General features: G+C 41.7%; 1 protein-coding gene across 2 annotated transcripts in view; it reads right to left on the bottom strand.

Moving 5' to 3' along the window:
- The window catches only part of LOC126039212 (sphingosine-1-phosphate transporter SPNS2-like), a 138965-nt gene that overhangs the window by 57791 nt on the left and 53882 nt on the right, over window positions 1-27292 (bottom strand). For both annotated transcript variants that reach the window (XM_049801994.1, XM_049801995.1), the window contains exon 3: window positions 16189-16325. In XM_049801994.1, the coding sequence (XP_049657951.1) occupies window positions 16189-16325 (137 nt within the window). The remainder of the gene's footprint in view (window positions 1-16188; window positions 16326-27292) is intronic.

Raw genomic sequence — 27292 nt, 5'->3', positions numbered from 1 at the left:
GACTAACTTTAATCATGTTTGGACAAACCTCCTAATTATACATTTATCCTAGTTGTATAGACCATTGAGTGAGTAATACACGTTTTAATAGGTCTAATTACAGCTTTAACTTCTTTCTCCTTTTTTAATTAGTTAACAAAAGGAATTAAGCCACAGTTCTTTAAAAGATTAGCTGTCAGTGATAAACCTATAATCTGCCAAATATGTGTACAACTCTGAACCACCAGATTTAGTGTCTAAAGAATCATATGATCCTTAAGCTTCAGTTATTAAGTATTTGCATTTGAACGTGGAGTAGCTTGTAAGGGTCTCATAAAAGAAGCTGAATACATGCTTCTTTCAGATTAGGGACACACAGACCGATGAGATCACACAGATATAGTCAACCTAGTACTAATTACTAGTGTGTGTGTGTGCGGTGTGTGCACAGCACCAGCACAAGCCATGTTCTGAACTGACATTGCTGGTCTAAAAGAAGGATCTTTTATACCGCTACAGCAACTGCACCTGCACCCTTTCCTGTATGAGGATACTGAGTTAACCTCCTACAGATTCTACTTTTAGCTTCTGTAAAAGAGGGCTCAGTACCATGAAATTCCATATTTTAACTGCTGAGGTCTGCCATATTTTCCTTCTTTTGTTATATAAACATTATGCAACAAACAAGAACACAGAATCAGGGTTTGCATCCTTTGAAAGAAGATGTGCATAAAGCCATTCCTGCCACTAGGCAGCTAGGACTGCCACACAAAGCCTATAATACATGTGTGTGGAATGACAATAAACTACGGAGAAAGCATTGGGATTGATTTAATTTCCCCGAGTTTCTGGAGCAAACTCAGCTGAACTGTACTGCAGTTACACTCTTGTATTCTACAGCTGGCAGTCTTACGCTGACAACATCGAGGGTACCACAGCAGTCACAAGCGATCAGTTAGATCAACTGAGGATAGAAAAATCTGAAATACTGCAGGAGCCAGCTGACCAAAGTAAAACCCAGGGGGCTCAAATGTATACTCAAGGGCTGCACAAGAGTGGTCCCTTTTGACAGCTACCCTCATGCGCAAGCATTTGCCTTTCCTGAGCAGAACCTGTATTTTCTGGCCAGGCAAACACCGCTTCCTCTTGCACTCCATTAAGTTTTCCTAACCGTATCAATATTTTGCAGGGATCTAAGTGGCTAGAGATGACACACCACACCCTTCACTTCAGGTATGACACAGATGTACCATTAACCGTGATGCAAACCAAACCAGGAACATGCTTCTGAGTATCAGTATTGTGACTAAGAGCACTGGCTCCTGTGAACTCACAGTTCAAATTCCCGCTCATTAGCTGAGAGTCACTAGAAGAGCTGAACAATGGAATGACATTACAAATGCAGGTGACGTATTTGTTTAAACACTAAACACTCCATTTCTCTTAGCCCTCCCGGTAATGATGGGGTCACCTTTAAGCATCTGAAAGTTTCCAAGACAAACAGGGACACTGACATATCATGAAAGACAAGATGACATTAAATGATGATGTTCATGTTTTAAATTCCATTCTGTGTCTGGATGGATGACAAAGGCTACAGCAGAACAGAAAAGCCTAAATACATCTTCCACCTCTGTGCACCCCTGAAGCTTTTGAATTTTTAATACATATAACCAAGGCACCTGCCTTGGTTATATGTATCCACCATTGGTGGATACATTGGTGGATACAAGTCCTGGGTCCACACACTTGATAGGAATAGTGTGTCAAATCTAGATATGGACCACAAAGCCACACACCCTACCTTCTCAAACGTGAATGGTTCAAACCCTCCTTTAATAAAAGCAGAATAAATATTGTAAAGAGCTAGAGAGGGGTTACATATTCAGTACTGGTGAATTGTTCCAGGCCAATCCTGAAGAACATGTCTTCCCGTGAAGGGTGGCCCAGACTTTTAAGCAACTGAATATTCATGCCAAATTTTCGACATTAGGTGTCTTACTGTCTGGGAGATCTTTGTGCAGGAACAAAAGGGAGATGTGTATCTATCTTTATCTACAAGTAATTTTAACTAATCCCTCACGGGGACTGCCAGCAGAGAGACCAAAATACAAAATAACATGGGGGGCAGAACTGTTTACTGTGATGTTTTGTTGGTCAGTCCTTTTATCCCCCCACTGATAGGTTTGGGTAAGCATTGTTTTCAGGATTTCCTAAAACGAAAAGGAGCTGATTATGTTTAATCACTGGGTGGCATTCATAGCGACTAGGCAGGGTACATGCTTGTGTGGAGTCTGCTTGGCGACAGGTTGATGAGTTACCAGCTCTGATGCAATGCTGTGAGCTGTGAGTATTTTATCTGTTTTCTGTGGAGATACAAGTGCACTTAGAGGTTCATGCTACAGTTACCTGTCTGATAAATGTAACTATAAACTACCCTTCTCACCTCCAACAAGATGTTTTTCCCTTATCAGACTTGAGTCATGCTGGCTGGGTAGCCTTGGGGGAGATTCACTGCAGTTGCTGGTTCTTTTTGCCATTTGGCCCACTGCAGAGACGTGATTGAGTTTAGACTCCTCTTTTCTTTCCTCATTCTGTGTGTCATCACTTACCGATAACCACTTCTCACTTCCCATCTCTTTACAATCACAACTGCCTTTTAAGTCACTACTGCACACAACATTTCCCGTAACTGCTACCACCACTGGATTTAAGTTCTACAGTTTCCTGCCTTCAGATTGAAGCCTTGATGCCAAGCCCATCTTTCACCACCATTTTCAAACTGCTCTTCTCCTTTGCATGCATGTCACAGAATCAGAGAATAGTTGAGATTGGAAGAGACCTCTGGAGATCATCTAGTCCAAGCCCCCTGCTCAAAGCGGGGTCAGCTACAACAGGTTGCTCAAGACCATATCCAGTTGAGTTTTGAGTATCTCCAAGGATGGAGAAGCCACAACCTTGCTGGACAACCTCTTCCAGTATTTGACCATCCTCACAGTAAAAATGTTTCTTCTTACGTTTGAATGGAATTTCCTGTATTTTAGTTTGTGCTTGTTGCCTCATCTTTTCACTGGGCACCATTGAGAAGAGTCTGGCTCCGTCTTTACTGCCTCCTTATCAGGTTTTGATACACATTGAAGCAACATTACAGGCTGTCAAGTCCCAACTTCTTTGAGACATTAACTCCTTAAGTCTCTGACACAGGCTCTCTAGGGATAGAAGCACAGTTCTGGACTGAGGACTTTAGCAAAGGTAAGCTATTCAAAATCCCAGTTAAATCCATAGGGCAGACACCATCTCATCTACTGTGCCTCTGTTGCATTCACCCTAAACAGGTTTTTCTTCACTTGGCTTCCCTGAAGCCTGCTTGGGCATGGAAAGTATACAAGTTTAAGTATTTGTGTCCAATGAAGAATGCTTCTCTTACCCAAAGGTCTTCCCCTGAACTCTGATGGGCAGGTCACTAACATTGAAGTTGAAATGCCCTGGGCCTTCCTTCAAGTATTCACACATTTCATTCACACATGCTTATTATATGCTGGCTAGAGGTTATAAACATGTTACAGGTGAGACCATTACACCATACCAAGATTTAATAGCAAGCTACTGGGTTATTCAAACCTTAGTATACTTGATTAATCATTTGCTCAAGGGTCAATATATAAACCCTTTGCAATTATGATGGACTTACAGCTTCTAAAGCAGGTCTGATTCTTCTACAGCATCCATTTACACTATGTCAAACACTTCAAAACTTCAGCTCATTTGGATGCCTTAAGTGTCCCACCAATTCTCAGCTCTAAGCACCTCACCTTTGAACAATTCCCTTTTGGGAAAATTTAGCTGGTATTCAGAGCCCTGCAAGGAGAAGAGAGACTACAGCAAGTAGAAAGAGAAAAAAATACCTATTTAAGTATAGAAATGAGCAAGGGAGAAAAAGCAAAGTCCCCTCACCTTCCCTTTGATTGTCTCTAGTATTTGTTAATGGCTTTAGTTCTCCCAGGTGACCTGTTCAGGCACACTTAATTGAATGTGGAAAGTTTTATTTGGAAATATACTTAAGATTATGGCTGATTAAAGTGTCTTTATTTTATGAGATTTATATTATTATTTAGCACATAAAAGTAACCGATAAAGACTGTAAGATATTCTTTTTTCACTCATCACACCCTTCAATCAGCAACTAAAGTGTTTAACAACTGGATACCTATAGATGGGCTCTAAAGTGAAGCACCTAATTAAGCGCTCTGGAGAAAAAAAACAAACAAAACCACCCTGGAAGTAGCAAGACTCCCACAGAGCTTCCCAGAGTTGGCAGGGAGCTGCTGTGTGCTTCACAGGTACAAAAATCAGGGCCAGGATTTTCTTAGCTACTTGCAAATTTTGAATGCTAAATTCCCTTTTAACAATAAAATTGCAGCGTCCAAAATCCAAGTTCCCATCACTGCCCTCCCTTCACACCTGTGGCCATCCTGGGAGACTCTTCTATTACTTTTCAGTCATTTTGGGGTAGCACAAAAGAAAAAAAAAAAAAAAAAGAGAGAGGGGAAAAAAAAAAAGAGTAAGCCCAACTCCCATCCTCCATCCAATTAGGTAATGTAATTACAAGACACTGGGTGATGAAGCAGCACCACTGGGTCCTGACAATAGCCTCAGTTAAGACAAAGCAGCATTCCAGCTTACTAATTGAAGGGCTTTTCATCTGATTGACCTGCCTGTGGTAAAAATATTACATGACACTCAAATAGTGGGATTTATGTTCTTCTCAATTTAGTCTCTTGGTCATTAATATCGCATTAATGACAGGGGTCTGAAATGTAATAGGAAGGAACGTAACAGATTAGCTTGCTTATTCACCAGAACACCATCCAGCAGAGTGCTACATGAATAGCTACTTATAAAATAGACCTTAAAAGAAAAAGGCTGATGTTTTCAAATAAATCATAGGGATCATAAAGAGCCCCATGTTACCAGTGCCTGCTAGAACACTGAGCTAAAGCACTTCTTTTCATCCGTGTGGCTCTGGTGTAAGACACGGAGGAGTCCACAGCATTTCACATGGCTGAAATAGTGGTCATTTATCCGTGTTACAAAACCATTACACATAGCTCAGCCAGAATGTATCTTCCAAAACTGTCCCCCTGAGAACCTTAATAGTTCTGGGTCGGAAACAAACTGTTGCTTTTTGTTTCAGATCTGTCAGATGGGACACACTTACCAGTACTTGCAACAAATATCTTTGGCATTAGGCACTATCACCATTCCCTTCCTGAGACGTGCAAATACAACCATAACACAATCACAAAAATAGGGACTGGGAAAACTACAATGTAGTTTTGCAACTGTGGAAACAATGCAAGGCTCTTGACACACGAAAGTTTTCAAATACTAACAGCTGGAATATGGCCTGGCATACACAAAGCTAAAGAATATTCACAGGCAGTAACAGGCTGCTGTGTTCCAGCCACAGCTAAGTCACAAGTGAAGACTGAATCCAAAGCAATCCAGCTATAAACACATACCAGATTTTTCAGAAGAAGTACTTACAGGCATTGATACACAACACTAACATCATCTCCACCTTCAGTGAGATCTAACCACACTAACCTGATGGGCTGTCTTGGCTCAAACACTCTTTGGTTTGGACCAATTCTTAAACTGAAATTTACTCAAATCTGACAGGTAGGTCTCGTTCTTGGAGAGCACAACCACATATTCCTGTCCCTGAGACAATTACAGAAACTGATTTCTCAGCACCCTTTGAAAAAAACATCAGCTGACTGACTGAGACATCCAGGTGTGAATGTTTTGCCCTAACTATATGCATTTTGCAAGGGTAGAACAAGTTTTGAGAGCCCATGAAGGACACATTTTAATGGAATGCCTCAAGATTTAAATGAAATTACCACAAACAAATTTATAGTCCCAGCAACTTTACCTATACTGTTGGTTCTGCTGATTCTTGGCATATTTTACTTTGCATATGCTAAAAATTTAAGCACACCAGCAGGTCAGACCTTTTAGGCAACTTTGCTGAAAAACCACCTGAATCATTCCAAACTCCAAAATTTTTTTTTCCTGCTTTCTGTTTTCACACTTCTCTGGCTTGCTGACTCAGTCAAGATCCAGAAGCACCCAAGTACTGTGAGAAAGGCTTGACCTTGCAGTATGTTTGGCCTACATCTGAGAGATGTCTCATTTTTAGCACCAGATTTCCAGAGAAACTGATATATCTACCAATTTCTTCTACCTAGCAGCTTCTTCTTACTCCTGACCCTCTTTCAACAGTTGTTATCTTGCTAGTTGAAGCATTATTAATTGGCAAGGTTTTGTCATGCTGTAGCTTCATTTTATTCTCTAAATCCAGCCTATTTGACAAAATGACAATCCTATTTAACTATATTAAATGCATTTGTACATTTTGTCACTATCTTCTCGTGAAACTTTGTCAATCATGTTTTCAGACATGATGATCAGCACTATTCCTAGGGATTTCCAGCTCAGAATCTATTACATGAGTTTGAGAATAGTACTCTAATTCAATGTTATCTGAATTGCAAATGCAGTGTTTTGTGTAGCTTGTGAACTTTATGCAGTTAAAAGAGATGTCAACACTTCAAAAGACTAATTTAGCACCTGGTACTGTAAGACATTTCCCATCTTCACACTATTTGCGCATTACTCAGAACACAATGGTCCTTTTTTCAGCCTTTATGCATGACCCAGGAGGCCACAGATTGTGTGTGCCATTGAAGAAGCACTTACAGTTCCTATAGTATGACTGATGCTTTTGTATCAGCAGGCAACCAAGAGCTCAACCAAAGAAAGGCTCAAACCTCTACTTTTGCATCTGAACACAAGTCAGAGCCTTAATAACACTTTCCCTCCCTCCTGCATACTGTTTTTCAGAACAATATGCACAACCTTCAAGAACCACCAAAGCCCTCCTAATACAAAGTTTAGATTTGTCTCCAGGCCTCCTAATGAGCCTAGAACTGGCTTGAATGAATTGTTTTCTTTGTCTGTGAGGCACCATTAACCAAACTGTCCTGAAGCATCATGATTCTTTCCAAGTCATAAGCCTCAAGAACACAAGCCATAAGCTGCCTCATTTACATCCATGCTAAGTACATGTCAGCTTACATCCTTAAACAAACCGTAACATTTCTCCAGACCCATATTTGAACATCCCTATGAAGCATGAAGGGACATGTTCTACAACACCAATCTGGCATCCTCTCAATACCCTCAATACACAATTACCTGGGAAGCTTATTTCCAATGGAACAGGATCACAGGGTGCCATCCAGACATGGCAGTAGTGACTTGCTTTGCCTTCTGCACTTGTTTTACCAAGCTATATTTCCCCACTACCGAAGTACAGAGTGCAACACTGGAGCACTGCATCAGGAATGGCTTGTATTCCTCAGGTCACAACTACTACTGCAAGGGTCATGTTAAGCTGATAGGAAATTTTATAATTCCTTACCCTATATTTTAACATTTGCTTGGAAACTTACATGCAGGACTATTCCCCCCCGCCCCAACCTGATTCAATCTGTCTATTTAAGGAACATTTTCCCTTTCTTCCGTTCCTAGGGTGTTTTGAATGAGGCTGAGCTTAAGATGCTGTAATAATTACTTATAAAGCATAATGCTAAAGCATTATAGAGACTTCAATGAGACAGGGCTGAAGCAGGAAGAAATCCTCTCTGTGCTCCATCAACGTGCTCTGGGGGTTAGGCCTCTGCTGCAGTATAACAAGCAGAATATACATTTTAATAGACAAGACAAGAAGAAGGATGCTTCCAAGACACACACAGCCTACCAATGAAATAAATATGCCTTCTTCCCTTTGCCTCCTCAGCAAATAACTGACCCAGGTGAGATTTCCTGCTCAGGCACAAAAAAAGCAGGACAGGTGGGATGATAGTTACAGGCAGGCATTGCTTCCAAACCATCCATTAACTGACACAGCAGCTGAACTTTCCTACTCTTCAACCTAGAGACTATAAATTCAGGTTTCTGCATAAAAATGGGACAAAGCTGTAAAGGTCTTTGCCCTGTAAAGATCTTTCATGCCGGCACCACGGTCCCCAGCTGTTGTCTCGAGGTATTTTCATGATCCAGTAAAACAGCATCAAATATAAGCATATTGATTTAAAAAGATGTAGGGTCTGACTCAATTCCCACTAAGGCACGCAAAAGGTTCCCACAGACTTCCAAAGAAGGACCTGAATCGGAACCACAATCATAGACCCTATGATAATGATTTCAACATCGTCCAGTAACCTAGATAACCAACGGTTCTCTAAAAAAAGGGTAGGCAATTACAGGGAGCCCTCACTGAGACCAATGGCAAATTAGCATTAAGCCTCAAGCCTATTTCTTGATACTGTCTCAGCACAAACCTCTGTCCACCTGCTCCAGAAAATGCCTAAGCTCTGAGGAGCAGTTCTGACATTTCAGTGCAAATCGCTGCCTACATTTTAATGAACTGGCAATAGAAGCCTCTGCAGCAGCACGCGTCCGTTCAGGTGAGTTACGACACTCAGCAATAGAAACAGCTCTTCTTTCAGCATCCACAGTGTTTGATTCAGATATTGCATCATTTCAGACTGATTAATGACCCAAAAGTGGGTAGTAGAGGGCACAAACATGACAGGACATGACTGAGGTGATTTGAGAAGTCTCAATGGGACGTGCTGCCAGACTGACCCTACCTGGGGAAGGTGGGACTTGGGGGTTGTGATCTTGATCACTCTCAGGTCCCGGAGAGCAGAACCGATCCTGTTCCAGACACACTGCAGACAGGAAATGCCATGTATGGTAGAAATATTCCTTATCATAGTTTCTTGAAGTTCATTTTTCTCATCACAGGAATAAGCTTTCTGAGTAAGCTTTGGAACTACACTCTGTCTCTCTCCTGGCAGCCATCACCAGCTACGCTTTCAATAACTCTTCCCAAATGCTTTACAGATACATAGATGCAGACACTGAAGGGAAAAAACCCAACACTCAGAGCAGAAAATACAACACTCGAATTTCTGATAACACCTGTGAAAAGCCTCCTCTTCTCATAGATTGGCTTTTTGGGGACGATGCTCTGAGAACACCCTAACCTGTTTTTTATTTATAGTTTCCCTTGGAAGAGGGGCAGGTAGAAAGGGACAAGGTAGGAATATAAAGCAGCTAGGAGACAAACACGTAATAGTAATTCTGCGCTCTATTTCAGCAAGCTGCAACTATTTCATCTGTATAAATCTTTTCCCATCTCTTCTGTTCTAGGTCAGCAAAATCTGAGGGAACAATGAGGACCTAAGATTCAAAAGTTCAAATCTTTATACTTGTCTGTGCAGGAGAAGATGTTGCTCTTACACAAAAACAGTTTCCCACACAGTATTTTGCATCAGCTGTGCTGAAGATGCTTAGCAGGCTTGATAGATGCCCAGAATACCTTAAGACCAGCTCAGCCAATGCTTCATTATTGAAGGAATAAGTAATAGCATATTTTTTTTCCTACAGTACACCTCACATAATCCACATTAAAAAAATGCAAGATAGTAAAACTTACAAGAGTGCTGTGAATAGCACTGGGAAGAAGGAGCAGCAGGTGCCTTCTTGCTGGAGAGGAGTCAAAGAAATGGTGCCTTTTAATTCCCACAGGAACTCTCATACTTCCTTGCCCAGAGAGAGTGGATTTTGATATGTCTTGATCTAGTCCTAGCTGGAGCTGGAAAGTCAAGTAGCCATGAAAACACAGAGGGCGTTTCTCACAGCAGAACTGCTGCAGGAACTTGACAACTCCTACCTCCCAAGAGCTGCAGCTTTGGAGATCTCATCCCCATCTCCAGCAGCCATACAGGTGTAGGTACATATAACCAGACTTGAGGTAGGTTCATCTCTTCTCCTGATGGGCAATGCCATCACCAGCACACTGCAGTGCAAGTAAGCCTTCTGCATAGCAGGCTGCCGCGAGGGGAAGCAGGTCTAAAGGGGCCTGTGGGAATTACCTTTCTTCAAACTATCTGCTTTCAGACATACGGGAGAGGGAAAGTGACGCAGAATCAGTCCATAAAGAATTTCACTCTGCAGCGTAAAGCGGAGATGAGAGCCCTTATCCTCTCCCTTTCTTCTGGGACTTCAGAGCCACCCAGATCCAGCACAGCATCCTCCCTCACCTGGCACCCACTGATCCCCAGTCCACCAGGACATCAGCTCTCCTGTGGTGAAGAGGGACCCCTGACAGCTGGAGAGAAGAAGAGATGTATAGATTGCCATGTGTCATCTTAACAGAGCAGAGGCAAAGCAGGAGTAGGTTACAGCTACCAGGTAGCACAGCAGGGCATTAACCAGCCCTACACGTACAGCCATAATAGTGGCACTTAGTAATCTGAGTGTTGACACCACTGGCAGATAGAATAGCAACACTACCATAGTATATTACCTACCCTCATCTCTTCCTCTGTGATAAGAGAGTATGCAGTGGACTGTATTTTTCCTGAGCATTCTAGCAAAAGGGCAAGTGTGCAGATATCCAAATGTCAACAGCATATACTCATCTGTAGGGTTCCAGTACCACGTTAAAGGCTGGCAAAATACACCAGAGCCAACTAACAGCCTTTGTCCATGAACACCCCGTGTTAGTTCCAGCACCAATTTCTGTAACAGCCACATGGTCAGGAACTGCATGTGAAGGAAGGGACTGAATGTATGTGCAGCAGACTTCACAAGGTTGCTGGGAGAATATTTTTTGCCTTCTTTCTAAAAGAGAGTTCTGCCCAAAAATAATAGGATGGAACAGTGGGATATAAACATTCCAGTAGTTCATGGTGACTTCAAAGATAACACTCAGTACCCTTCTTACATACAAAACGATGACTTGGGGCTTTTAGTTTTGTTTGTTTCTGGTTTTCAAACTGTGGATTTATCTTACATAGTGGAAGCAAAAGAACAGAAGCTGTATGTGTTATAATACAACTTCTGCCAGAGCATGTAAGACTAAAGGCCTTTTTTTTTTTTTTCCCTTGGAGTGAATCATCATGTGTGTGTGTCGGGGGGGTGGTTTATGTTTACGTTTTTTAAAATTAACCCAGCTAACCATTTGTTCCATACTGCATGCAATTTGTTGCTTCTCTTTTAGCACTCCTTGAAAGACAAGCTTTGGAAATAAATACACATCTGGCAAGTCTGAAAGACAGGACTTTAGTAAGCATTGCAGGCTAACTGGAATTCCACAGTGGACTATTTGCTTCCTCTTTCAGAGATAAATCAAAAAGAGAGGAAAAGAAAAAAAACACTAGTAGAAATACCTATCCAGATTAACTTGCAGGGGGAACAAAAAGGTTTTATCATGTTAGCTATATCAACACTTAAACAGAAATATTTACCAAGAAGTGTAGGATTCAAAAGCACATTCCTCATTTACCTTGTTAAAACTTTGCTCTTCCATTTCCAAACTCTCTACCATCTGCAACTCTGATGTCTCCCAGCAAACCCACATTACCACAGCCTGGTCTGGTTGATTATTAGGTACACTTGGTCTCCCAGCCTAGTGGAGCCTAAGTACTTAGCAGAATACTCTGCTCATCTGTAAAACAGCATCCCTTTTAAACAGAAATATGCTTTTTTTAAGATATTTACATGGGAAACAGCAGTATTTTACAAGACTGGAAAACAGCCTGCAACTTTCCACCTCCAAGCTCTTTCTTGCTTTAAGATCCTGGTGTCTGCCCACGAGGAAGAGGGGTCCTGATCTCTCAGAAGTTTGTACTAAGAGGGGTAGGAAGACTAGCACCAAAAGTAAGGTTTCACCGAAGACAAACTTCTGGCCAAAGCAGTCAGCTGTAAGAACTATTATTATGACTAATAGATGTGGATATCCAAGCAGCCGGAAACAAACTCTCGGCACATGGACTGATAACCATGTTGCTTCATGTGAAACTGTTCCAGAGAGAAATGGTGCAATTGGGATTACAGACTCTTTCCAATGACATCCTGGAATATAAACCAGCTCAAGATGATCAGGCACAACACAGGCAATCAGGCACTATGCTCATCAAAATGCTATCTAGACAAAACTTATTAAATCAGAGTTTATATTGATACAGAGGAGGACAGACACGTATTTAGCTTTTTGTGTGGATGGAAGTGCATCTTGGTAAAGAAACTCCACGAAGATTGTGTGCTCAGTGCATTTCTTTGCAATATGACTCTATAATGCACAGCAGCTCACTTATTTTTTGCTAATTTATTATGGAGCATGAAGCAACAACCAGAAACTGTTTTCTCCAAATGCTTGCCAAAAGCCAAAAACAACACACAAAAGGGTTTTGCAGGTGAAAGTACCAAAAATTGTGCACCCGCAGGTGCAGAACTGATTAAAAGGCATGCATAAAGGGAGGTGATTTCTAAGCAGGTGTTTGTACTTAGAAAACACAAATTAAGATATATACATACTTTATCAAAGTTTCTACAAATGGAGTTAATCTAGAGATCTGCCTAAATATGTACCAACTTTAACTAATTTTAGATTAATGAACAAATTTGTTAATGATTTTTTTATGCAACTTCTATTTTAGAAAGTGCTAAACATTGTTACAGAGCAGAAATGTGCAAGTACCAGAGACAAAGTAGAGGAAGACTAATTTCTTATTTTTCTATAGAGAAATTGTGCACAAATATAAATTATCAAATCACATTACTTGACAGAATAAAAAATTATCTTTTCAATATCGTCTCAATCTTGTTACTTCCGCTGATTTTCTTTAGTTAAATTTATCATTAGCTATTTTCATCCATGAAACCAGGTATATTTATGGACTTACTCTCTGATAAGGTATTTATTTGGGTTTCTTATTTTGATTTGTTTTAAATGTAATTTAAGACCTCATGAACAGTGACCAAACATTTAAGTATCTAGTTGTCCTGTTTCTACTTTGCTATGCATGGAATTCATGCACGGTTGTTTTCTGTAACTATCACCTCCTATATACTCTGGAACTGTCCTTGAATTCTGGTCTGATTTTCATTTTTCCTTGTGAGAGCCTATTATTTAGTTATTTAGTAGCTAGTAGCAGATGAGAGATTCATTCATCATTTATTTGATGGTCATTATTCCACAGTAAAAGCCCAAAGATATTTGGTAATAAATAACTAAGGATATTTTAATAAGTGGTTACAAACCTTAAGGCAGTGCTCTCTAGCAACTACATGTCTGCATGCTGCATATATCCAATTCCCTGTTTTATCTGCCAATCTTCAGTCACTATCTTTTTAACCCAAACAGCAAGAAACAGCATTTAGATAGTATCTTAGATGAACTGCTTCATTGTGCTCCAATCCTTTTTTCCAGATCAAAATCCATCTCTCTGAGGTAGTTTCTCACTCCATGTCCTTTTCTTGCCACATGTGTATTTCTTTACTGAACAACTTGACAGCAGGACAGATAAGAATTAACATGTCCTTCTCTGTATACTTGTTTGCACAATAAATTACAAATAGTCTAGATATTCACTCAAATTATAGCATTTTGATTGTTTTCCTTTAAGTGTCCAAATTTTAACCAGGAACTAATATTACCAACACACTGCCGACAACCTTTACAAATTGGGTGCCTTCACCTCTGTAGCTGCTTTCTGCCTTTGTTAAGCTGTCTCTTTCCATTTACACTTCAAATTTGAACTATGCGGATGTGTACTCTATTTAATTACACAGTAATAGCATGCATGAGGCACTAGACACGGTCAAAATTTGAAGAAAAGCAATCCCTGAAGACACAGTTTTCTATTTCTGTTGAATGCCTATTGTTTCTTGCCTAGTTCAGTATTTTTGCAGTTCCCACAGTACAGTTTTTCAATGGGCTCAGCCTGTGCCAACTTGCTCCTTCTTGCACTGTGTTTTCATGTTGACTTGCATGTGAGTACTTATCTACTTACAGTGGTCTAACTACTGCTTTTATTTGTACCAGCAAAGAGTTTTTCACATTTCAGCTCCTAGCCTTCCTCGCTGACAAACACACATTCTGTCTTAAAAGAAAGAAAGAAAGAAATGTTGAGAGAAGAGCCAGAGTTTTGCTCCTTGAATCCTAGAAGACAAAGATCAGGAAAAGTGCCTAGTTAGTCACTGCATAAAGAAAAAAGCTGCATCAGCTCTTCTCTGACCCTTTTTCTCATTAGCACTTCAGGAATTCACCTTGTTCAATGTGGCATGTCTTCCCAATTAGAAATCAGGCCTCCAAAAAGGATACCAAAGTAGTAGGGTTACTATGTGAAGTTGGGATTATGCTTACAACCTTGCTTGACTGCTGCAGCCACTGGGTAGAGCATATCCATACAGCAGCTGCAAAATTTTCCATAATTTCCTGGACTCCATAACAAGAGCTGGGCATGAGACCTCTGGCTTAATAGGTAAGCTTCTGGTAGAATTGAGGATCACAGTAAAATCAGGACAGGGGATTTTTCTCAGTATTGGGATGGGTTTTGTCCAAGGTCGTAGTTTGGGTCTAGAGTTAGTACTGATGCAAAACCAGAAGGAATTAACACATGTCTGGCTATTTTGATCTTGTCTCTCTTGTGACTTCCAAAACATTGGGGTTTGGATTCCAAACATAATCCAGCTTTATAAGCATTATTCTCCCTTTCTTTGGCTAACAATATGCCACTTGCACTCTGAGCTCCTGTATACCAATGATCATATGTATTAATCCCTGAACTACTTCAGCTAATAAGCCCCAAATCCTTAAACTGAAAATCAACTCTGAAAACATAGAATACATCAGTCCAGTTCCAGTGTTCCACTCCTTGCAACTACAGGACTAGGTCCATTGCAGAAAGATCGATGAGAACCTGAGCATGAATGTATGTTTGTAACATGAGAACTGTTTATAAGCAGGTAATTGGCTCTTTCATAAAATGCTTCCCTCTTTGGCCTCTGATCACAGTTGCTTTTCCAGAATGTTGTGAGAGAGATTAAAAAAAAAAAAAAAAAAAAAAAAGAAAATTAAAAAAGCCTCTTCATGTTAGATGGGAGATGTTCTTTCTCTGGAAAGGATGCTTCCTGGCCAATTATAAACCAGAACAATTTACTGAGTTAAAGGCTTCTACATTTGGCCATATGCATTTTTCTTTAGGAATGCAGCAACAATCAATCCAACATGAAAGCCAGCCAGACATGTGACTGCCACTGCCCATTTTAGGTGGAAATTCTCTTTTATTAGAAACTGCAGAGCATGTGTGTGGGCAGGAGGGAGCAGGGTGGAGAGGTTTAGTCCTTGGTTGTCGTTCTTTAGGCGTGACCACAATGCTGCAATCTCTGGAACGCAGCTGGACAGAAAGGATGAGGAATGCCCCTGCTGCCCTTGGGGAAATCAGTCTGATGATGCCAGGAGCTGTGATTTGTCTCTCCAGGAATGTTGCCACCTGCAGCAATTAAACCTCCTCTATAATATGATTTAAAGAAGGGGATATTTTTCCCCAGAAACTGCCTGATCATTGTTTCCTCCAAGTGCCTCTGACAGGCAAGAAAATGAATGCAATGAGGAGTCCTCAAAATGGGGTACTGTGGCTGTCCTGAAAGCAGGTGAGGGATGCTGTGCATAGCTTGACAAAATTAAGTGAGCCTGACAACTCCATCATCAGTTCCCCAGACATATCCATCAACTAGCGTCAAAGGAGCTGAAACTATGTCTAATCGCTATGCTATCATCCACCTTCATTGCCTTTGTTGGACAGGAAACAAAGCGCATGCGTAAAACCACTGCTGGATGCATTTCATCATTCCACATACTACGAGCAGACTTCCCAACAAACTCCAGTGTCTTCTGTTACATATAGGAAGACAAGAGAACCACTATATAGCCATGGATCTTTTTTTTCCCCAAGTCTCTTTTAAAGCCTTTTAAAGTTTCTTTAGCATCTCCCTCAAAAGAAAGCCCTTATGTCAACAGAAACTCTTGCTTAGATATGCTTCACCTGTTATTTTTTATGAATCTGCATGATCAAAGAACAGCTTTCACAGTTAAGAAAACACAGTTACACAGAGCACACTTCACCCACAAAAGGTCAGATAATGCAACATGCTGTATGTCAAATACACACCAGAGGGATACGTTCCCCTTGAGCACACTGTCACGGGAAGTCGGGATTTTTTCAGGTACATATTGTCCATTTTTTCAGGACACCCTGCAAAGCACCTTTCCAAAGATCTTACCTGTTCAGTGATGAAGGAGCTTGAAAAAGTGACAGCTGACCAAAAGAAGATCCCACAGCTGAGAATGATCTTTCTGTTGAAACGGTCACCAAGGTAACCAAAGATAGGTGCTGCAACCATGAAACTACATATGAAAACTGCAAAGGAGAGAAAAAGGAAAGAAACATTTAATCAACATCAGGCCAGGAACATGAAAACTAATTTTCTGCAAGCCAAATCCTCTAGAGAGCAGTTCCATTTAATTAGACATTCTGCAGCCCTGACTTACAAAGTTGCGCAATCTGATAGGCTTTCAGAAGTCCCCGTTTCCTTAATCAAACAGATTTTTCATTCCCTGAGAAACTTCAGACCAGTGAACTCATACTATGTTTGAAAGCTCCAGTCCCTCACAGTCCGCTGTGAGATCAGAATCCAGGGACGGGCAAAACCAGGACAGAATAAATTAAGAGCTTCTGCCTAAATGTCACTGAAGAAGGTGGAGTGGAGGTTGGAAGGAGTTTCAAGCAATCAGAAAGCAAGCCAAGGGCTCCTTGTTGGCTCTTGCAGCAGAGACCAGAGAGAAATAGGCCACACAAACTGACATTCTTTCACCCTTCTTAGCAGTATTTTAAGGTAACCATGAAATAGTGAGGAAAACCAGTAAACACTACTGTCATCCTACTGGCCCCAGCCCTGTAGTTAGACACAAAACTGCTGTGTCCTCATTAGGTCCTTTCACCAGTACCGAACTTGCATTTAAACCCATCACTGAGCAACAATTTCACTAAAGAAAGAGTTTTAACCTACAAAGCCCTAACAGGCCAGGAATGTCCTCTTCTGAAAGTACACCTTTCTGTACAAGTTCACCTTTCCCCTTTGTTTCTCCTCCAAAAACCCCAAAGCATTAACCCAAGACCCTCTGTTATGTAGGAATGAGGCTCTCGATAGAATAACCTCTGCAAAATCTCCTTGACTTCAGAGTTCACTCCTCCAGCCTAGCTCAAAATGATCTGGCCAGTGACACCACTGAAAACACCTGAAATAAGGCATTTGCACCATACTCATTATTAATTTAGAACTTGGCAGAAATTGCCAGGTTTCAAGCTGATTTATACTTGGCTTTTGTGTGTCCACATTAAAGATTTGAATGAGCGCAACTACATCAATTTTACTGCTGTGTAGTATGAACATTTTGCCTTTTGCTGACAGTCTTGGGTTCAGCAAACCCAGAAGGATTTGAGTGGGACACTAGAATACCTGGAGATCCCTCCTTAGTCACAGGGTTATGACTCTCATTAATTATCAGGTAGTTCTTGGAAGGCAGGGTGGGCTTTTGGCATTGTCTAACCCCAGCCGTCTACTTTTATTTGTATAAAAGGGGGTGGGGGGATAGACTAGGAAAAAAAAAAAAAAAAAAGGCAAGAGCAGAGGACACACACCCCTTTGGTTGGAATGCATGTATAAAATTAAAGTGGTTAAGACCCAAATTATGAATTTTTCATGGATGATGATATACGATAGCTCAAAAACGTGCAGAATGCTGAACTATGACATTATCTAAATGTCTCTTCTTTTTTAGTATATCAAGATGTCAAAGCTGCTTTATAAATAACACATATCCATTTGCATCTACAGTTTGTGAGCCATATGTTTGTGTGTATATCAATTTTGCACTGTGATATTTGATCGGAATTGCAGATTTACTCTTTTTACATTTAGAGTAAAATAAATAAGAGATAATACAGAAATGTTAAGACATGAAAAGAAGCGCATGCAACATTATACCACACATATTTCAATACTAATGCTATGAACAACGCTGCTGTTAAGCTAGCACATAAGCCCTATTGATACTGCTCAGTCCCTGCATCTATCCCAAAATCCTTGAGCAAACACCACCTGTTGAATAAAACTACGAGCACTTACTCAGTGCTTTCATCTCTTGTGTTTTACAGAGAAACTACACAGCCAGTCTGAAACCCAGCTTAGTACTCTATCCCCAGGAAACCAGTCCCCACGTGAGACTGTGGGGCTGATACCTTTTAGGAAGCCCAGGCAGCGCTGCTGCCCCTTCCCAGTAGCGCACACACTCCGGGTGCAGAGCCCAGCTTTGCCAGACAGGGCTGTTGCATGTCTCCGGCACAGGTCTCTGCTCACGCAGGCTCCCACCTCCCACTCAGTTGGTGCACGCAATGCTTGGGGTAGCCCAAGAGCCCCACGTTCTGCCGGCTGGTTCCCTGCTTAGTTGCAGGACAGGGACTGCCTGGGTCAATGCTCTCTTCCCCACGCAAGGGCATTTTGTCATGCTCACCCACCCCTGCAGCACAGCCCAGTTCCCTGAGCTGCCCATCCCTGAAACCCTTAATCTCCAGTGAACTTGGCTCTAGACAACCAAAAGTGGCTTACAAACATCTACTCTGCAAGAGTACATCTGTCCTGGCCCCAGTCCAGCAAGGCACTTAAGCACATGCTTATATTAAGCACCTTAGAGTCATCAGTTCCATGATTAAGTGCTTTCCTGAATTAACACCAAAGAGCTCGGCACCTTGCAAAGTTCGTGCGGCAACCTGGCACGAAGGATATGTGACTGTTTATTGGGAATGAGAAGTGGAAAATGACTCCGAATTGTACAGAGCGGTGTGCCCATGGCAATTTGACCTTAGCCTTGGAAGGACACTGAAATTCATTCATCTCAGAATCAGATATTCTGCCATTTTTATGATGTAAAAAGACATGAAGCTAAAAAAGCTTCCAAGGGAAAATTAGAAAGACCCAAGTCAGCATCCCACCATTTCAAATACCGAATAACCTGATTAATTCAATTTTGAGAGATGGAGGGTGTGATCCAAAATTCACATTCATCAGTGGGATTATTAGCTTCAGTGACCTCTGGATCATAAATGCAAAGTCTAATTCTGGAATTTAGGCAAAAGTAGGCAAAAAGCACAAACCTCCTCTTTCCAATAAAACAAATGACAAAAAGATTGTACAATGCCTTTCCAACAATATACATCCTGCTGTTACTCAAATCCCTTTGGAGAATTTATTTTTGGAAGGTTCTGAACTGAGCTGTGAGCTTTGTCACTGGTAAGCAGCTGACTTGACAGCTCTACAAGGTGTAAAACGAAAGGACAACAGAACCTAATAAATAATAGGTAATAGAGCACAGCTGTCATAATAATAAATGCAATTTATATCAGACTATTTATGACCCAAATATGCAACAGAGCATTGATTGACTCAAATAAATGCAGAATATGATGGCTGTGTGGTCTGTCAAAAGGATGTGCCTGTTACAGGCATTTCCCATGAATCAATTTTTGCAATTACTCCTGCAAATGACAGACGAGACTCCTGAACAACAGACTGGCTTGGCAGAATAGAGGTGAATGAATCTAGGGTGCGTTATCAGGTGGGATGGAAACCCAAGTTACTCTAGACCAGGAGTTGAGGTTCTGCGACAACTAAACACCATGAAGGAGAGATCTGATCCAGAAGACAGAAAACTGCCAGCACGTTCAGTTGGAGAGAGGGGCAGCAGAAACATGTTTAATTTGTAGAGAAAAAGATGGCTGCAACATAAGGCAGAGGGATGCATTCCAGTAAAGGAGCCTGGCACTTAAGCCACCCTTTTCCTATCTGGCTCCTCTCCTCTATTCCACTGCATTTTCTGCTCCTTGCACTCACCCACTCCCCAGTTAATATCGACATGAAACCACAGCAGGTGCAGCTTTGGGTCAACCCACTGCCACAAATCTTACATATTAGGAGAGCACTGTGACGGAGGCTGGCATTTCATTTGCCTCTTCCAAATCAACAGCTCCTCTTCCCATTTACACTTAAAGCCATCTCAGAATATTACCAACTCTTGAGAAAATGTACAGTGCAAGCCAGGGCAGAGTTAGAAATCCATCGGGATTTGAGATGAGCTACTGAAAAGGTAGTCATCGCATTCAGAGCAGCTGTGAGCAGGTATAGCTATGTCAGTCGCCATTATGTATGCTCTACAGCTAATTTCTCTGGTAAACGATCTCTAGCTGTGCCAGCAGACGTGGCTCAGTCCCAGCACTGGGTGGAGCCGAGACACATTTCTGCAGGAGCAAATTATCATGTGAGCAAAGGATGAATAAACAGACACATAATGAATGCCACCCCAGGAGGGAGGTTCTTTTAAGTACAGGTATTTTCAAAAGTAGATCACATTTGTCTTTATACCTCCCTTTGTGGCTTAGCCGCTGAAATGCCGACTGCGGTGAGAATGCAGGAAGAGTATAATTGCCCAAACAGGATGGCTTGGTGTCTATTTCTGCCTCTGAATGCCTGTCCCACCCTGTACAGGTGCACAAGCACCTTCCCAGCCAGCACTGCCCAGCTTTTTCTGTGCATGGCTGGAATTACAAAAATGTGCAGCATAAAAAAAAAACCAAAAAAAAAAACAAACCAACAAAAAAACCCCAAACCCTTACACTTCCTTCCCTCTCCTCTCCTCTGCCCAAACACCCATCAGAGAAGGAAAGCAACCTCCCCAGCCTCTACTACCTACTTCAAGTACTATAGCTTCAGTCATCTTTCAGGGATTATGGCCAGGGACCTGCCATTCAGCCCACACTTCCCCCTCTCAAGAGCTGTCTGTGTACCCAGTGGAAAAGTAAACCCCCAGACAGTGGAAGCAAAGGAGATGAGGGGAGAGGGAAGAACTGTCGACTTTATATTTAACAGTCACAAAAAGCTCCTGCCTACTGGAACTAGACTTCATTGCTCTTATTTTTCTCCTCTTTCCCTCCAAACAAAAATCTACCAGCTTGACTCTACAACTGTTCCCTGAAACAGCTCTGACCCATCAGCTTTCCGCCCCTTGATTCCAAAGACACCGTTGTCTCTGTCTCACTTGCTCTTTTCTTACAGGGACTGATCAACCCTTTGTGTCTCAGAGGGGCCTCTCCTGCCAGCGGGTCGCCCATGTAGTATAACCAAGAAGGAAGAGAGGCATTGACAGAGAGGCACACACAGAGGCTGCCATTTCCTCAGTTACTAGAAGGTTGAGAGGATCACAGGCACCTCCAAGAAAAGATTCCTTCTTTCAGTTTTGACTTCAAGCACACAGCATGTTTTTTTTTCCTATCGGGAAAAATGCTAGAAAGGTTCAGGTTCAGGTAAAAATAGCTTGCTCGCTCTACACAGGGATGCTTGGCAAGAAAAAAAATAGTGGCTTTGAACTCTGAGTCAGCATGAAACCATATATACACATCTAATTGAGTGCTGACAATGTGTTTGGCTCTGTGGAAGGCAAACCCAGACAGCCTCTGCCTCAAGGGACTGGCAATCCACTTAGACACAGCAAAGAACTATGTTCTGTGAGGTTGTTAATATTTTCCCAACAACAAATTTCCAAACAATGAGAACACCTAAACACCCAGCTCACTCTGGATGGGATAATTTACGGGTGTGTACAAGCACAATCCTGCTCTTTCTGCATGAGACACTGCCCTTCTGGGATTTGTTTGAGCCATTTCTACTCCAGGGACTTTCGGTTGTGAATGCACGTGTTTCTTAAGCTGCTTATGAGACCAGCTGCCATCTACCTGTGATGGTGAATAAAGACTCTCCCAATAGCCCAACCAGTCCCTCTGTTTCACAGACATGTTTTTGCAATGCTTCTTTTTTCATTTTCATTTTCGTTATAGTTTGATGCTATAATACTACTACTCAGCATATACATACACAGCACATTTAATCACAGTAAGGCTTGGGACAATTTAGAAAGGAAGTTAAACATCGTTAATTTTTGCTTCAGGGCTAAGGAAATCAAGACACAGGAAAGTGACCTGCCCAGGATGAACTACAGAAATCTTGAACACATACAGGTCTTCCAGGTTCAGCAGTGTCCTGTTTACAGGACCATATCTATGCTAAAGGTATTTTTGAAGGTCTACAACCACAATTAAAAGCAAATTTTTTTCTTACAGCACCATACAAGCTAAGCAAGAACAAAAATCCTTTCATGCTACTTAAGCATTGAACCCGATAGAGTTCAGACACAACGTAGTGATGGGACCAAGGTAAAAGCGGTATCTGACTAAGGGACAATCCAAGACCCTGGGAAATCTCAGCAATGTGATTTAAAACATTCATCCTTTGGTGGAGATGAATTCTCACAGTACAATTGCTTGTACAAAATATCACCTTCCAAATAACCATTATCACAAACTCTGCTATAGGTACACTGTTACATCACGCTCCGCAGGGACTTTGTTTTACTTGTTTCTAATTCAACGGCCAACAGATGGATCATGTTACTGTGTTTTGCCAAGTGCAAAACACAAGTTCACTGGGTTCCAGACTATCATGCAGACTAGAAGTTTCTGACAAGTGTAAGGACCTTTGAAACACACCATCAGTTCCGTATGCCATACAAAGCTGTCATATACTGACAGCATCGAACACAGGAGCATTTAAAAAAAAAAAAAAAAAAGGCTTGAGAACACACCAAATCAACTGGACTCAAGTATACAAATGTTTGGTTTGAACATGGCCTGAAATTCTCTCCCAGAACAGACCGCAGTACAAGATGAAATAGAGAATTTTATAAATGCCTCATTCTTGTGCAGTTGTGTCCTCAGCAAATTCACGAGGAGAAAAGCAGTGCTTTAAAAGGTGTGGACCTAATTACTCACACTGTTTGCATTTCTCTAGTATCTCTCTGGTTGGCAGGACACTCTAGATTGTGTTTCCCTCCCTGCAGATGCCACTCATCAGTATTCAAGCTCCAATCTTGCCTCTTCCGTAGGGAGCATGTTGCACCATGAGGTGCCAGTTTTTTCCTTAGAGCAAACTGATACAAAATATAAACAACATGTTTAGGATGACTATATACACACACAGTTGACATACACATTTACATTGAGAAGGCAGCTGCTGTACAATACCACTCAATTTCATTTGCTGTGACAGGGTCAGAACCTGGTTACAAAAACACACTTATGAAGACAGACAAGGCCTGAACACGGCTTTCCTGGCAAGTTAATGATTGAGTCAACAATACACAAGATGCAGCCCTGGGAAGAATTCAGTACTGGTAATTCCACCCCTTTTCCTCACTGCAGAAACCAGATTCTTCCAAGAGTTCGCCCGTACATTCCCAGCAAAGGATATCCTGAAGGCTTCCTTTGTTCACCTTAGCTAACGAGAAAAATTGCTTCAGTGGGAATTGCTGGGAAATCCAACCCTTGAAAACAGAAAATCAAGTAGGAATAGCCAGAAAGCCAGTCCAATAACACACTAACGCCACCTGAGCTTTGAGAGGAACCGTGTTGGGCAAAGAGCAACCACTGTGGTCAAATATAAGTCACTGCTGTCAAAACTGCCACATATAGTATAGTATATCATTGATCCATACAGTGGTGAGTATGTGATGTTACAGATGTGAGAGAGATTTCACTCATTGTGCATTGCTGCACAGGGATGGAGAAGTATTCCTCTTCAGTCCCAAGTGCCTAGACAACAGCTACAAGAAATAACTCTAACAAAAGTGAAGGCTAAAAAGGGAAACAACCCTTACACACGAGTACAGTTGCCCACAGACTGGCAAAGACTAGAGTCCAGTGGCCACGGCAGTTCCTTACATGAGTAGGCTTACAGAAAAAACCATTCAAATACAAATCAAACCATGAAACATTCAACTCAACAAACCCATCTGCAAGTATGGCTGCAAGTCCAGTAGTGGAAGTAAAACCATAGCTGTAAGACACGAACTACTGTCATTCTGGTCTTCTAAAGAGCCCAATTTAAGGGCTGTTCAGAGGATAGAGGACAGTTTGGTCACCACCTGTGAGAGGTGCCTATAACCAGTGAGCTGTCAACTGCTCTGGCAGACACCAGCACTGCTACTGGCAGGCTGAGACAGGCAGGTGCCTGCAGCCAGCAATGTTACTGCTCGTAACTAGAAGACAGAGAGAGACCCAGAAATTATCAGGTACAACACACTGCAGAGAACACAAACCCTGCCATAATATATACCGCCTCCCATATCAACTTAAAGGAAAGATAAACAATGTTCGCAGCCTACTTTCTATAGACCTAAGCTGATCAACCTATGGTGCTCCCTTCGATGGTCCACAGCATACCAGAACTCCCTAAAGAGTAGTAACAATGTTTCTCTCACTTAGGCCTCACAAATACTGCTATAACATTTCAAAGTTTGAAATCAGTCTGGGTTTCCTGATTCAGGCAATCAGTGTTGTAAAGGCAAGAAAAAAAAATGGCTTTGAATTAAAAGCCAAGATCTAAAACAGCACTCAAATTTTTTACCTAAGTGTACAGTGTAAAAGCCAGCATTTTACTGTGCTGTTCAGTCTCTCTGGATGTCCAGCAAATTTACTTGCAGCAGGAGCTAACTTGCTACTAGATTAAATTTTGAACAGCTGTACAGAGACAACATAATGTAAAAAGAAAAGAGGAAAAACCCAAACCCACCTTCTGCTTTTCACTTTGGGAATTACAGTGATTACATTACCATTGTTTTAAAGGGATTTGGGCAACCTAAACATCAATAAACCAGTTACTGTGTTCCTAGAGATGTGCTTCACAATACAAGGCTGCAGGCAGCAATCCAAAAGAACAGTTCCAGCGTACAGCTTACAGTCCACCGCTTCCCTTGTGCCTAAACCGGTGCTCGCTTGACCCTGCAGTGAGCTGATTCCGGGACACCAACAGATAGCCAGCCCTGATGAACATCTTTTGCAATGAAATAAATAGTGTATTTGCTAGCAGAATGTCTTCTATGGTTACAGCATGTGTTTGACTGGGGGATTAAAATTTACCCATGAAAACATTTCAGGAGGAGCAGACCACCTCTCCCCCTCAGTTAAAAAAAAAATCATCACACCTGGGTCAGTTCCACGACCTGGTTCATTACATGGCGGCCAAAAAGAGAGGGCAGGAACAGGAGGCTGTGACAGAGTTTGCTTTCCATGGCAGTGCCGTACAAAAGCCATGCAAATTATTGCCTAAGACGGCATTAGACTGCTGACACTTAACAGCAGAACCCAGAAAATGAGCTTGTCTGTCAGTGTTTAAACCCTGCTTTTGCATTTCCTGCCGTTCAGAAACAAATGATTAAATAAGTCAAGGCCACTTTTGTTTTACAGCCACTTCCACTTTGAGTTGTTTTTATGCAAAATGCTTTTAGCGTGGTTTGATATAGATTCCTGACCAAAGTTAATGGCAGGACTCCCACTTGATTCAGTGGGCATTAGAGCTAAGTTTTTTGTTTAGATACAACTCCTTACAAATCCCCAATGGCAACAGAGATCAGAACCTCTTTACCAGAAAACATGTTTTAGTATTTCTAAGTTTACTGCATACCTGTAACATAAAAGATTATTACTGGGAAAAGTACAGACAGCATCAAAAAGAATTGTCAAAAGGATGAAACAGGTCCTTTTACAGTAAAATATGAAACATACTGGAAAAGGAACTACTGATGTGGGATATAGAAGAGATCCAGCACCGTGAGTACCATGGAAGAGTGGAAAACTGAACCAGCCCCCTCTCTTAGAAGACTGACCAGGTGGCATCAAATAAGACTGGCAGCTGCAAAATTCAAACCAAAGGAGACATTTCATGCACAAAACTTAACTAAACATGGGGATTTTATCACAGCTCAGAGTTTATGTTCTTTCAAAACAGGACTGGACAAAGTCCTAAAAGAATACTAATTTAAGGACCGTTAAAGATAATTCCTCTTGTTCAGAAAGTCCTCAGCTATGCAGTTGACAGGGTGTACCAGGGAACTATCGTCATACTCTTGTCCTAGTCTTCCCGCCCCCCCCCCCCATATATGTGCTATTGATCACAACCAAAGACCGAATAACATACTAAAAGGACCTCTAGTCTGGACTGGTACAACTATTCCCACGTTATTCTGAAAAAAAATAAATAATTAGGATGACAAAATTGCATCTGCATCATTTCCACCAGCTTGATTAGGCAACGGCTTATTAACATGTTATTGAGCTGCACCTAAAATTATTTCTAAAAGCTGGAACGTGGTTCACAGTTACATTTCTAAAACCACAGGTGACTTTGACCCTGCACATGCACACTCACAAGGTAAAGTGATGAAGTACCCAGTCCGTTAACAGAAGCTTTGTCCCCTTGCAATTTCTTCTCCATTTGACTTAACTGGCTCTGACTGTTTGAGCACTTAGCCAGTTAGCACAGTGGAGCAAAAGAGGACATCACCCCTTCCTGGCTGCAGCCTCGGTGCTCACACAATGCGTGACATGGGTCGGTTTGCCATTGTGCAATCAGTTGCAGGGAAATTTCATTAACTTAGCTAGCCAATTAGGATGGATTTGTATCCATTCTGGTCGATCCTGAATTAGACATGAGATCCCAGAGGTACAGAGATTGGTCAATAGCTTTGCAGCACTGCAACTTTATAAGTGACACTGCTACAAGATTGGTTTCGCCTCAACATGACTAAAATACACCTAAAACAATTTTAGCTGCTGTTCTAGAAAAAGCCAGTAAACACTCCTAGCACTCACAGAAGTCTGCATATGAAAGAATAGCCGGTTTGCTTTTCCCTGTCTGTGCAGTTTTCCAGGACGGTCTGCACATGTGCCACCCATCTGAGAGTTTCAATCACAAATAAACCTCCAGCAGGGAGGAGGGCTGCTCTCTTTTGCCAGGAGGACGAGGCACCTGTACCCAGGGCTCAGGGCTAGAGAAAGGTATCTTAAGAAAAGCATTTAAATAACCATAAACCCAAAGGATCTCTGTCTTATTCTAGTCCCTTCCTCTGCTTGGTATCTTTCTTCTCCATTGCAATGATGATACCAGGCACACGCTGCAATCGCATTCACAGAAGCCTTTGGAAACAAAGGTGGGATCTTTTAAAAGAACTGGTCAGACTTTCCCTTGTGTCAGTACTAGAGCTTGTGTGGCCATCTGGAGAGCAAAATCAGGGAACTGCTGAGGACTGAAACCTAAATTTGTATCTTTTCTGGCAGGGTCCCAGATCTATGGCCCAGCAGTGCAAGTGCCAGGCAGACAGTATAAATGGGTAGCCAGAAGCAAGCCAGTTTCCTTAGGGTAGGAACAGTTACGCGCTCCTTTGCCC

Source organism: Accipiter gentilis, chromosome 6 (genome assembly GCF_929443795.1).
Source record: "Accipiter gentilis chromosome 6, bAccGen1.1, whole genome shotgun sequence".
Taxonomy (NCBI): Eukaryota; Metazoa; Chordata; class Aves; order Accipitriformes; family Accipitridae; genus Astur; species Astur gentilis.
The sequence above is the reverse complement of the archived record's forward strand: the minus strand, read 5'-3'. Positions and strand labels throughout refer to the sequence as shown.